This window comes from Haliaeetus leucocephalus, unplaced genomic scaffold (assembly GCF_000737465.1).
Source record: "Haliaeetus leucocephalus isolate CR32 unplaced genomic scaffold, Haliaeetus_leucocephalus-4.0 Scaffold840, whole genome shotgun sequence".
Lineage (NCBI taxonomy): Eukaryota > Metazoa > Chordata > Aves > Accipitriformes > Accipitridae > Haliaeetus > Haliaeetus leucocephalus.
In genome coordinates this window covers 3,274,311-3,287,559 of record NW_010973276.1, presented here as the reverse complement: position 1 = coordinate 3,287,559, position 13,249 = coordinate 3,274,311, and the positions used below count along the sequence as shown (strand labels likewise).

The following is a 13,249-nucleotide window of genomic DNA, read 5'->3' as shown; positions in this document are numbered from 1 at the left end:
AAATGTTTCCTTGTGCACAACTCTTCAAGATTTTTCTATAGTCAAAGATGTGCACAAACTTGTAATTTATTTTTTTTTTTAATTTTCCAATTTAAGTTGATAGGGACTGACAAACCTAATTAAATCAAAACAAGTTAGGGGAAGAAAGAAAAAAAAAAAAGTATGATTTTGAGGATCAAGATCTCTTTACCCTGCATGTAAAATAATAATGATGGCTTGCTCCAAAACAGTTTTTCACCAGCTGGTCATGTAACCAGCAGAGGGTAAAGTTGCATGAAATCTCTACAATGCACAGTTACCAGGCTCTATGTGCAATGTTTGTCTAACAGTAGACTCCTGGCCTGCACTGCCTAAACTTTTTGGCAAAAGGTTGTATCTTGTTACCTGTTATATAAGTAAGTCCTAGGTATTCTCCCTTAGGATGGGCTGTAGTTTGCCTTACACAGAAAGCTTTCAGCAACACCTGTACTGCAGAAGCCTCCTTCCCCCTCACGGGTTTGGTTTATGATGGCTACAAACTAGTGATTGCTCCTGAAATCTGAGATCTCACTGCATGGGATGCGCAAAAGAACTAGGAGATTTGAGGCACATGTACTACATTGTGCAGTGGGTGCATCCCTCATCCTTAAACAGGCAACTGACACCTTCATCACAAAAGGGAAAATTTTAATTTGTAGCAGTAGAGATGACTTCATCAGTTAATGCACGAGTTAAGTATTTCTGCTAGCATGCACCAATACTTGCATCTGTCATATATTAAATAAGCTATGTAAGTTTATTGTAAAACTGACTTTACATTACACATAGTAGCTCCTTGGAGTACTTTGAGTGCTGTAAATTAAATATTTACCATGATAGGCCATTTCTGAATTGGAGCAACCGATGTATTTCCGTTGATAAATACCGGTTTCTATTACAGCAGCAGGCCTTGCAAGGAGACCTCTAAAGGTGTAGCTCTGCAAAGCTGGCCCAGTGGTACAGGGCGAGTAGCGGGTCCTCTGTCTGCACACTCTGGGGGCAGCTTGAGGCTAGCTCATACCACTGCCACCAAGTAACTTTGAAAATGTTAAGACAGAACTTCATTTCTGTCTCTTCAAAGGTGCCTGATAAGCTGCTGATAAGCTGCTCTAACATCACTTCTTCTAAAAGATGTGGCTTTTCTGCTTGAAAAAGTAAACTGTAGCTGTAACATGCCACAATTATTTTGCAGAGGAAAACCACGCTAATTAAGTCATACAGTAGCAGTCGCTGTTCATTGCAATTTAAATAGTGAGTCCAAGACCTGACTGGTGGTCGTTTGCAGTTGGGAGCAAAAGCCAGATGGACAAAGGCATGCAGCATCAGTTAACCTTGATAAAGAGCTTTGAAAACTTGTGAGAGCAGTGCAAAGAAGTGCAAAAATAATAAAAATAATTAAAATTTAAAAATAAAAATTTTTCTAGGAATACAAACATGTAATGAAAAAAAAATGGTCTTTAAAGTTACACTGTTTTTAAAATCTGAATCGCCTGGCGCTCTTGCAGTCAGTGCTCTCTTGCAGTCCGTGCCTTCTTGCAGTCCAGATCATAACACTGAGCACACTGTCCGTTTCTTTTGGCGCTTGGCTTTTTTCATGGCATTCAGTGCAATGGTTGTTGCTTCTTTAAAAACATTTTCTATGTTTTCACGACATTTTGCTGAGCACTCCAGATAAACTTCTGCATTAATCTGCTGACAAGCTGCTTCACCCTGTAAAAAACAAAAGGTAAGAAAAGATGTAAACTCAATGTATGAGAGAAGGAAGGTGAGATGGGAAAGAAATGGAATGATTTTGTATATCTTCGTATCATGAGGTCAGGAAGAAAGACGCTGCCTGTGAGTATAGTGCTAGAGTGTGGGTGGCATTGGTGATAAACTGAGGCACTGTTAAATAAACTAGTTTTTTTTCCCCTATGTTGATCTAGAGCCTGGCCTAACAGTTCAGTGCATTAGAGACTCTAAGATGCAGACTGCTGATAGTGTAAAAATACTCTCAGTATTAAATTTGTTTAAAAGAAATGCTGAGGTAGATACTTAAGTGAGGATAAGATGTCTACACAGCAGTATTTTTTCAGGCCTGAACATAACTATTATGTGATGTCACCTTTAGTAATTAATGTCACATGCAAGAGCAGAATCTGGACCAATGTCTTGCCTTGTTTTGCTGGTGCACATGCAGGAATCCTGACTTTTGCTTTGGAGCATTGCAAGGCCTCAGCCCAAATCCTCGTATATACAAATGTGTGCCTGTGTTTCTCAACCTCACCCAAATGCATGCAGTGGAAACAGACTAGAATCTAAAACATTTGCATGCAATTCTGGTTGTGCGAAATCACTACAGACAAAACACAGTGATTTCTTACTTTGCTTGTGATCCTTTTCTTGTCATGGCAGAGTCAGCCCCCAGTTTGGAATGCTTGTGAGCCTTGGAGTGTGAATTCCAGGTCTGCAACACACAGCTCACAAACTCTGCATTTATTCATTATAAGCCCTGGGAGTGGGGTCACTTGAGCACTCAGGCTTCTATAGGGGGATTTTTCTTCAGCACATTTAAGCGAAGTTTGTCTCCTTCCAGTTGTTTGCAAGCTGCAGTGCTGGCAGATACTGTTCAGCTCCTCTGTGCCTGGCATTGGAAGCATCACGTCGTGTGACTCAAGATGCCATCAGCTGTAAAAGACTGAGGTAGTGTATATTTAAAGGGAGAAAAACCAAGCGGGAGGGCTCACATAGGAGACAAAGTTTGTACATCATGTGGGCCCTGAAATTTAATTGCATGAGGCCTCAGCAGACTCATCAAAAGTGTCTGTTACTTGCCCTGAACCTCCTGTGGGAGGGTGATGAAGGGAGTTCTAAATGCAAATGAGGGACAATCTGCAGCTGTTCACAAAGTGACAGGACGGACATCTCATCTTGCGTGCAAGGAAGACAAGGTAGAAGTCCCAGCGTGGTTTAGTGGTGATACAGTTGCAGTTTCTTTTCATGCCATTTAGATAAAGTAGTGGTTCAGTCATGGTCTTAGTGCATTTAATCTTGTTCCCCGGACTTGTGTCTCACACAGTTCGAAAGCTGCTGTTCTTGCTCTGAGAAGAAGGATGGATGGCTTTGTAGTTAAAAAAAAAACAACTGGGAGACCAGAGCAGAAAGGTCTCGCGTGACATGGGACAAGCTGTTCCATCACTGACTGTTTCTCCTGTACCTAGGACAGCTATGCCGGTGTTGTAACACTAGTTGTAAGCCTCACTGCTTTGTAGTACTTAAGTTGAAAATATCTAATATGTTGTGCTGGTTTTGGCTGGGATAGAGTTAATTTTCTTCACAGTCGCTAGCATGGGGCTATGTTTTGGATTTGTGCTGAAAACAGTGTAGATAATTCAGGGATGTTTTAGCTATTGCTGAGCAGTGCTTACACAGCGTCATGGCATTTTTTGCTCTTCACCCCCCAACACCAGTGAGTAGGCTGGGGGTGCACAAGAAATTGGGAAGGGACACAGCTGAGACAGCTGAGCCCAACTGACCCAAGGGATATTCCATCCCATAGGATGTCATGCTCAGCATATAAAGCTGCGGGAAGAAGAAGGAGGCAGGGGGACATTCAGAGTTGATGGCATTTGTCTTCCCAAATCACTGTTACGCGTGATGGAGCCCTGTTTTCCTGGAGATGGCTGAACACCTGCCTGCCCATGGGAAGTGGTGAATGGATTCCTGGTTTTGCTTTGCTTGCATGCGCAGCTTTTGCTTTACCTATTAAACTGTCTTTATCTCAACCCATGAGTTTCCTCACTTTTACTCTTCCAATTCTCTCCCCCATCCCACCACAGGGAGTGAGAGAGCAGCTGTGTGGGGCTTAGTTGCCAGCTGGGGTTAAACTATGACATATGTAGATTTTTTTTTTTTTTTAAAGATTACTTCAGAGACTTCAAAGAAAAGTCTCTTATGTTAGAGATGCCTTGCAGATGGTTTTGCTATTGTCCTTGAAAGGATTTATTTTCAAATAGGGTTTGCAAAACACATTTCTTCTGGAATCGTCGGTATTTTTAATCCTGTAATGTGTATCTTAGCATCTCCAGTCCTTATCACAATCCTGGTCAAAGTACCAGTGATGGAAGCAATGTATGCTAATAAAAATTATGAAGGGAGTCCAACAAACTTGTCGAGGCTTACCAATTTGTAAGAGTAATAACCTAGCTGTGAAAGGAAACAAGAATGAGATGTAATGAGCCTAGAAGGCATAGCTAGTAGGGTCCTTTCAGACACCCAAGGTATGCAAAACACTCTTCAAATTTCTCTTTTGTACTAAAAATAGGTGTTGATTTGGCCACTGCCAAAAAGGACTTAGAAACCCCTGCAAGTGCTGACTGTCAGTAATTTCTTTATTTGGACACTGTGATCACATCATTTTGGAGTATCTGTGATTGTACTTGTGAGGAACAATGCCACTGAAGTAAGTGTGTTTTATCTCTTGCAAAGAGGACACCACTTTACACGCACTTGTATTTACCTGGTTGTAAGTAACGGGTTCCTGCTTAGAAGCCCTGAGTTTGCGCAACTGTTCTTTGTCTTTCCGAAGGTCTGTCTTGCAGCCGATCAGTACAAGCGGGACACCTCGGCAGAAGTGATTCACTTCAGGATACCACTGATGGTAGAAAAACAAAACTTTTACATCTGGCTTTTTTTTTTTTTTAAATCAAAACAATAAAGCCAAGGAACAGAACCAGCATTTAATATATGCTGCAATTTCAGAGTTTTGAAAGTTGTTAATTTAGTGGTAGGGGCCCAACATGCACTATTTACATCACAGAAACATTTAAAAGTCCTACCCAAAGTCAGTTGCTTTATAAAAACATAGGTGGCATCTGTCGTTATGCCAAAGTGCTTATTTAACGTCTGTTTAAATTCAGAAGAGCTCCTCTAAAGTCGTATTTAAGAGCAGAATTTGGACCAAGTCTTGCTTTGTTTTGCTGGTACTATGTATAGGAATGCTAGCTTCTACTTTGGAGCATTACAGAAATCCTAGTACAAGCAAGCGGTTGCTTACATCTTTCCCCTATAGTTAAACGTGCATGTGATGGAAGTAGACTTGAATCTAAAATGCTTGTATGCAATGTTGGTGGTGTGACATCACTACAGATAAAGTAGCAATTTCACTGCTGGTGTTTGATCTTTTTAGTGTACTGTGGAGTCAACCCCAGTTCTGAGCACTTATGAGCCACAGAGAGGTGAGCTCCAGGTCTAAGGTCTGTGACCTGCAGCTCAGTGCATGATGAGTGATCTGTGCATCTACACACCCAGGGTACAGGACACTAAAAGCATCAGCTTTTTTAATCTGACATCTTGTCATATATCAGGCGTATGTAATTCATTTAAAAGGCTGAAGCAATTACGAAAGCCTCTTACCTTAGCTGCTACATTATCATAGCTAGTGGGGTTCATGACATCGTAACAAATTAACACGACGTTTGTGTTCTGGTATGAAAGCGGTCGTAGCCGATCGTAGTCCTCTTGCCCTGAAACACAGAGAATGTTTTGGATAAAAGAAATCTGTCCTTAACAAGCAGTATGATGTGAATATGTAAAGATACATACTCGAGATCAAGAACAATGGTATTATAATTGCACAGACGGCGATTTTTCCATACTTGTACAATTCCTTCCCTTAAATGCAGGAGATTCTTCTTCCCTGACAAAACTGATGCTTTAGAATTTAAAACGTCCTTGGCAAGATTTAATAAAAGGCCTTCTTTGTCCAACGGCTAAGTACTTAGAAGCAGTTCTAATCACCAATTGCCAAGTTGCTGCTCACAAGCAAGATCAGCAAGAGGAATTTGACAGTTATCAATTAAAATATTTGCAGTTTGGCAGTGGCTCCATTCTCCCAACCACATCTGCATACGCGATGCTGTGAGAAGAAAGACTGAATTTGCTACAATGCTGAAGTAAAAATCTTAGTGGCAAACTTGCTTTTCCCAGCCCAGTGAGCTAAGAGGAAGCAGTGATTAGCACACTGTGCCTTTAGCACTGCTGCTCACTGTAGCAGCACGTACATGATTTTACAAGGCATGCTGCAACATGAGCCAGGCTCAACTGGTCTTTGAAGCAGGACTACACAGCAGATCTTAGGGATGCTGCTGAATTCTGGAAAAGTAGGGGATTTGTCATACTTCTGATTAGGGATATTCTAGCATGTGATCTGACAAGAGGAAGCTAATTTGCTTCAGACCTGTACTCTTCCCCTTGCTGTACATACAACTTAGCTGTAATCGCCATGCTGGGGTCTGAAGGTGTCTTGCTTTGAGAATTATCAGTAATTACCAGATATAGTTGGCAGCTGAGGAAAAAAACCCAATCTTTTTCATTTGAGTTTTTTTCAGAGACTTAATAAAGAAGAAACAGTGATTTAAGGAGCCTGTAGAAGATCTATTTGCCACCTGAATGCTGCCCCTGGAATCAGGTATGTCTCTGATGCACCAAATTTCCAAAAGAAGAACTGGGAACACCGTTCCTTCCCACAATCACCACAATGTACACACAGCTCAGAAACTGTCCTACAGGTATGCATCTCAAATCTTTGTATTGATATTTCAAATGAAGGGATGCTAAAAATTTCAGTGTGCCCCAACTTTATACCAACTATTCCTGCCCTGGCACCTGGCTCAGCCCCAATTCATGCACTCATCACTCTAGCCAACATGTTTGCCTCCAGCTGCAATCTGAAGAATTGCAGATACCAGAAAGCCAATAGTTTTACAATACTTTGCTCCCCTCCTTAATTTAAACGATGGATCAAGATACAGGTTATTACAAGGCAAACCCTACTGGATAAGCCATTACTTAGTCTGTCCGAGATGTTTGTAACAGGAATCTTTAGGTTTCGATCACTCTGTATTTGAGCTTCCGCAAGAGCAGCATGCTCCGTGGGTGAGGTGCAGAACAAAGATGGATTGATCCCTCAAGGTTTAATCCAGAAATAATAGACAATTGACAAAATTATGGATGTTGTATAAACATTCAGAGCAAAGACTACTGCTTAGCCCTTCTTATTCTCCCAAATCCACCTACTTGTTTGCAACCGATTTACCATTTTGTTGCCGAGATAATCCTCTAAATGCATTAAACACATCAGGTGCCAAACTTTTTTTTTCTCCTAACTTCCTCTAGTGTTATGTGCTGTGTATGATTTTCCCTGTTCAAATTCATGCCTCTGAGCTTCTACCAATGTAGCTTGTAAAATCAAAAGGTCCTCCAATTTATTGCTGGCAATTTGTGAGGCAGACAGGACCGTCCCCTTGGAAGGAACACATTCATTTGTTTGGAATCAGAACATACAGCTAAATTCATACTCTCCTGGATGGAATAACTGAAGAGGTGTCTTCAGTGGTGTGACACAAATATGCTGTATTGCAAGTCAAAAACTATAGATATGCCCCAGTGAACTGCACCTTCATCTTCAAAACCAGCTGTGCAGTTATGTTTTTTTAAGCAAACTGAGAAAATAAATGCATGAGAAAATGCTGCTGTATAAAATGCGTCTCCATGCATATTTGGAATTTCAAATACAGAGCACAGAACAAGGTATAGTGCAGAGACCACAGGGGGAAGGTTAGATGGTAATTGCTTAACTTGTATTATGGTTGGATGATTACAGCGCTCACTTGGAAGGAGAGGAAGCTATTCTTTAAGAGCTCAGATGTAGTTCTTCAGTTGCTGAGGATGTAACAAGACCCAGATCAAGCTGTGTCTAAATATCGACATCCCTCTCACTGAAAACAATCCCTTTCACCCCCTGTCCTTAAGTGCTGCTGATGAAATGCAAGAAATGGCCTGGGAGACTTTTTCTCTGTAAAGCTGCTCGGTCTGTGGTCAGAGCTAATTTGGCAGATTTAGGTCTTCTACTAGAAGAATTTTAAAACGAAGGAACAGGGCTGAACCTAAGCAGTAACTGAATGTATATGCAAAGCCCCCAAGTGTGCTTCCTCAAGCACAGATAGCTGTTTTGTTTCCCCAATTAATAAAAAGCATGCTGTGGAATAATTGGTTAAATATATGCTTACATGGGAGCATATCTGACTCTCTTCTGCCTTCCTCAATTCATTGTAGCATCAGAGACCCTGTTTGGTTTTTGGGTTTTTTTTCTTTAAAAGAAAAAACTCCATCCAGCTGAATTCACCCAAAATTTGCTAATTCTTTGCAAAGATCACACTCCTGCATGCCTCTGTGACATGCTGCGTAACCCACATCACTGCAGTTGGGCCCTACAGCAGGGTGGGACCTCAGCCTGAGGTGATGGTTGAGTGTGAACAGGGAAAGAAGTGAAACCACAGGTCTTGGTCTCACATCCACATTCACTTCTGTCTGCTCTTCCTCACCCCTTCACCAATTCACCACCAAGGAAGTGCCAACCTGTGTGTTGCTCAGTCCATAAAGGAGCTCAGCACCCACTGCCATTGACAGGAGAGGGTAAACAATAGAGTCAAGACTTGCCAGCCTAGGAGCCTAACAGTACACGCTGTCCTAACGTGCAGCAGCGCTGTCCATCGCCACCAACCGCCAGCGGCTAAGGAAGAATGTAATAATATCCTGCCACCCGGTCCCAACCAGCCCACCACTTCCTACGTATGGCCATGTGTTGACTGTAATACTCCACACTTGTGGTTTAGGATTGACATGGAACCATGTGACGGCAAGCCCTCACAAGCATGCAGAAATGCACCCAATTCTCTTTGATTTGTTAGTCTGCAGGCTCCATGGGAATACCATGGTTATTAGCTTGCCAGCTATGTTTTTTCACTACTCAGTTTAAAAAAAATTGGGAAACAGACATTCATGGCAGGAATAAAACCAGTAGAAGAGGACACTTGGAGCTGGGGGGGCACACTTCAATTAAAAAAAGTTGGGTTTTTTTTTTGTCTTCCTCAGGCATGCCCTTCCTTTCAAAGTTATGAAAAATTACTCTTGCATATACTGGCTTTTAAAATTTCTCTTAAGGCCTCAGACTGCCGTGCATCTGTCATTACAGACATGAAAAACCCTGCTGGAGGCTTTGCGTGTGCTTCCTGCCAGTCAGAGTGAGCACCCGCAATGATGAGGCATTACTTCCTCCCCAGCCTTCCCCAGCCCAGCAGAGCTCTTTTCTTTGGTCTGAGAAAGTCCTGCACTCAACAGCATCAAAAATTGAACCGTGTTTCTGCACTGCAGCTAAAGCATCAACACTGCTCCCTTAGTATGTAAAAAAATACAGTTAATGTACCTCTCAGTGCCTTTGCCTCTATTGAGCACAGCAAGAAATGGAAACTTTTAATTGAATAAGCAGCTGCAAAGCCTGTTTGCAGATGAGACAAGTGGTATTACAAAGCCTTTACACATTGCGTATGTATACCACCAACTTCCTGCAACAGCAAGAGGTGTCTCTGAGGAAGACAGAGTAGGATAGTATGAAGTCTCACAAAAAACTGTTATTCTAGCATATTTTAGGCTAACTCATTAACTTCATTTGTTACCAAAATTCTTGTCAAGAAAAAAAATACCTTTTGTAGCTTGAAATGTTTGATTGTTAGGCACTTTTTGTCCTTCTCCTTCAGTAAGTAGGACAAGCTCAAAGTCTCAAGCTGCACAGGACTTGACAATACAAAGAATCCTTCTAACTTTAAACAGCCCATGGAGCTGAACCTGTCCTTTACCTTCCCATGATGCTGAAGTACATGCAGTTCTATTCAGTGTTGCTCTTAGCAAGATCCTAAAAATATCAAAGTCCTTCCTGCGGTGGGTGCATCATGAAAATCCAGTGACACCTTTTAAAACAGCTGTGCCTTCTGCTCCCTTACACTGCTACATGGCACTTAGCTGAAGCCCTTCACCTCAGAAATGATTTTACATCCTTTTGATCCCACTTGAATGGTTTTATGATAATCTGAATTATTTGGGAACCTTTCAGACTGATAAGCAAAATACAAATATAAAGCTGTCTTACGATTTTAGAGAAGAGCAAGACCAACTCAAGCAGTTCAGTAAGTCAGAAGATGATTCACAGCATATTGCTAATATGCTGCACTGTTAAACTACTGTACTTCCAGCAATAAGTTGTATGTTTAGATTCCTCTTTAAGCTGCAGTTGCTGCTGTACACCCACCCCAGAGCATCATTGCCCAGCTGAGAGAGGAATTTAATGAGCTGCTGCTGTATGATATGACAAAAGCAAGTCAACATAGTGAAACACTGATTCCAAAACTGCATCTCCCATGCTGCATCCATGTGGCAGAGGGACAGGAGCTGTCTGTCTCCTGAACTGGACACTCCCCTTGCTCTTCCCTTCCTGCACTACTTGAACTTAGAGGACAGGACATGACTGTTGGTCCTAGTCTAATCCTTAAGGAACTCAACATCAGTTTTGTATTATTAAAAACAGGATGGGATTAAAATGTGTGCTCAAGTGAGTTCTTCCTCTGGCATAACTTCCAGCTTCAGAAAGAGGATGAAAAGCTGCTTGAATTATGGAGTATGACACAGATCTGTAACGTAAAACTACGTAAGCAGCTTTGAAACAGAACCAAAACTTAAGTCTTTCCCCCTCCCAAGCAAATGCCTTAACCAAGGTGGCGATGTCCACCCTTTCTTTGCACCTGATAATCTTGATGTGTGTCATGCAAAGCAAAAGAAATTTGACAGGAAGGGAGGAGACAAGTGTCAGCAGCCTCTAGCAACTTGTAGCCTGGTGGCCATGACACTGTTTCGGGAGGTGAAACACGTTGGTTTTCAAGGTTTCCAGATGAGGGATGGAAAGCAATTGCTCTTTCATGGCAAAGAGCTCTGCCAACTAGGCAACAATGGCATCTCCAATTCCCAAAGTGTCTTTATGAGACACAAAATACGCCCCACACGGTTCTTCAATGGGGCAGCACTTTGGTCCCAAGATAGTATTTATAGCTATGAACTAAATGTGTAAGGGTAGACTCTTTCTGCTAAAGTTACATGCCTGAACAAGGGAACAGGGTAAAATGGGGGACAAACTTTTTAGCAGGGCCTGTTGCGATAGGACAAGGGGTAATGGTTTTAACCTAAAAGAGTTTAGATTTAGACTAGATATAAGGAAGACAATGTTTTACAGTGAGGATGGTGAAATACTGGCACAGGTTGCCCAGGGAGGTGGTAGATGCCCCATCCCCAGAAACATTCAAAATCAGGATGGACAGGGCTCTGAGGAACCTGATCTAGTTGAAGATATCCCTGCTCATTGCAGGGGCAGGGGTGGACTAGATGACCTTTAAAGGTCCCTTCCAACCCAAATTGTTCTATGATAAAATGATAAGCCACCAGCACCGGGTTCAGCGAGCACTCTCCAGGCTGCTGGCACCTGTAGGTCTTGCGCAGAGCAGCTCCCTGCATGACGCAAGGAGCTGGGCACTTATGTCAGGCTTGCAAGAGTTCAGTGCTGCAATACTGAATTTGCCCTACCTACCCCCATTTCTGGATCCAGCCCATGTTCCTTAAAGCTTGGAAGAGACTCCAAAGGCAAATGTTGGAAGCTGCAGCTTGATTTTAAATGAGCCAGCCAAGTATCAAGAACTGTGACAGGCAAAAATTCCACACTGACAGTGAACAAACATAAAAACTCGACAAGTTCACTGTGGCAAGTTCTTTGTGCCAATACGCTATATTAAGGAAATCCCTCTGTCACACTAGATTTCAGCCCTTCTCTTTTCCTTTAAGACTTAAACACAAAAGCCTTGCCATTCAGTAGAAGTTACATTATCCACATTACTGGATTCAAGTACAGTAGCATTGACACAAGAAGATATACTGGCAAATTGCATGCTCAGGATCTTACTATACTGCAGTAAAGATTAGCAATAAAATACACTTTTAGATTAAAAACCTTTAAAATTATCCATTCAGATATCATGTACACATGCAAGAAGGTAAGTGTGTTTTACTACTGTTAAAAATTAATATGGACTGCATTCAGTTATTTGTCTTGGTGTAAATTTGGAACAACTCCACAGGCTTGAACTGAAACAGATGATTTACACTGAGCTGAAACGAAGCACGTGTTGATTTTAGGGTTCGTTTAGGAACACAGCTGGATAACAGAGCCTAGGAACTTTGAACCATTTCACAAGTTCCTGAAATGAACCTGAACAAACTACCAGTATTTTCAAACAACTTTTGCTGCTACGGCTTTTATATTTTGAACACAAACTGGCCTTTTTCTCCTTCGCTATTCGATCACACGTGGCAGGAGATTAAAATATTTTCCTGGTTGATATAATTATGCTTTGCATCTAGGACCTGGGGTTTTAATACCTTCAGATATGTTTGATATTTGATGTGATTTTCTTAATAAACTGGGTTGTTAAGATAATGAAGGAGTCCATGGCTAGAACTGCCATTAGACCAGAGACCCTTTTTGTTCTGGAAGGCACATTTATGCATGCAACAGGTAATGGTTGTTGTTCAGTTTGTACTTTAATCTCTAGCAGTCTGAACTGGGATATTACACTAAAAGTATGCCAGTAGAAAAGCAATTTGAAAATATGTCCAGCTTTACGGTCTTCAAGTTTCAGTCTGGTTTAAGTTGACACAGCAAAAGCTGCTGGAACAGAAACACGGGCACTTTTACAGGGGCAGCATTTCACACCAGTAAAAGCAATTTCTCCTTATTTGTCTGAAATTACAAAAGCCCGGGGGCTGCGTTTGGGCTCTGTCCCAGGCCAGTGCCCCAGGGCGGTCCCATCCCGGCGGCCGCACCGAAACTGCCTCTCGCAGCCCGGTACCGTTGGGATTGGGAAAATGGAAAGCATAACGTGAAAAAAAACCCTTACCTGCCGTATCGTACAAATTCAGGGTGACCTCCTTTTTGCCCACCGTAACGCTGGTAGTATATTTCTCGAAGACGGACGGCGCGTATTGCTGCAAAGGGAGGAGAAGCAGTTCTAGCTAGGGACAAGCAGCTCGCAGCCAGCACCGGCCGCTTTGCCGGGCGGCTCCCGGCCCCTTCGCACCCCGACCAGGCCGGGCCCGGCGGCGGGACAGCCCGCTCACCTCCGGGAAGTCTCCCTTGGCGTACACCATCAGCAGCGACGTCTTCCCGCAGCCGCCGTCCCCCACGATCACAACCTTCACCTCCTTCTTGCCCGACGGGGCGGCCGCGTTGTCGCGGGAGCCCCCCGCCGCGCCTTCGGGCAGAGCCCCGTTGGTCGCCTCCATGGAGCGGAGCGGAGCGGAGCCGAGCCGGGCCGGG

At 42.7% G+C, this 13,249-nt stretch overlaps 1 protein-coding gene across 2 annotated transcripts; it reads right to left on the bottom strand.

Moving 5' to 3' along the window:
• Nucleotides 1-1,461: 1,461 nt before the first annotated feature.
• Nucleotides 1,462-13,220, bottom strand: RHOF (ras homolog family member F (in filopodia)). 2 transcript variants are annotated; one of them, XR_775301.1, is made up of 6 exons: nucleotides 13,051-13,220; nucleotides 12,831-12,918; nucleotides 5,413-5,522; nucleotides 4,517-4,651; nucleotides 2,382-2,695; nucleotides 1,645-1,728 (listed from the first exon to the last, which is right to left on the bottom strand). XR_775301.1 is itself a non-coding variant. In XM_010582182.1 (5 exons), the coding sequence occupies exons 1-5, from the start codon at nucleotides 13,213-13,215 to the stop codon at nucleotides 1,564-1,566; spliced, it is 663 nt and encodes a 220-aa protein (XP_010580484.1). In that variant the 5' UTR covers nucleotides 13,216-13,220; the 3' UTR covers nucleotides 1,462-1,563. The 2 variants fall into 2 exon arrangements, 1 of the variants encoding a protein (XP_010580484.1); XM_010582182.1 differs by lacking the exon at nucleotides 2,382-2,695 and having other exon boundaries at nucleotides 1,462-1,728.
• Nucleotides 13,221-13,249: the final 29 nt, after the last annotated feature.

Excerpts from the sequence above, each read along its gene's own strand:
- RHOF (XM_010582182.1), bottom strand. The coding sequence starts at position 13,215 with ATGGAGGCGACCAACGGGGCTCTGCCCGAAGGCGCGGCGGGGGGCTCC. Across the intron at positions 4,652-5,412 it reads ATGATAATGTAGCAGCTAAG|TGGTATCCTGAAGTGAATCA; the intron begins GTAAGAGGCTTT and ends TTCTACCATCAG. Across the intron at positions 1,729-4,516 it reads AACCCGTTACTTACAACCAG|GGTGAAGCAGCTTGTCAGCA; the intron begins GTAAATACAAGT and ends TGTTTTTTACAG.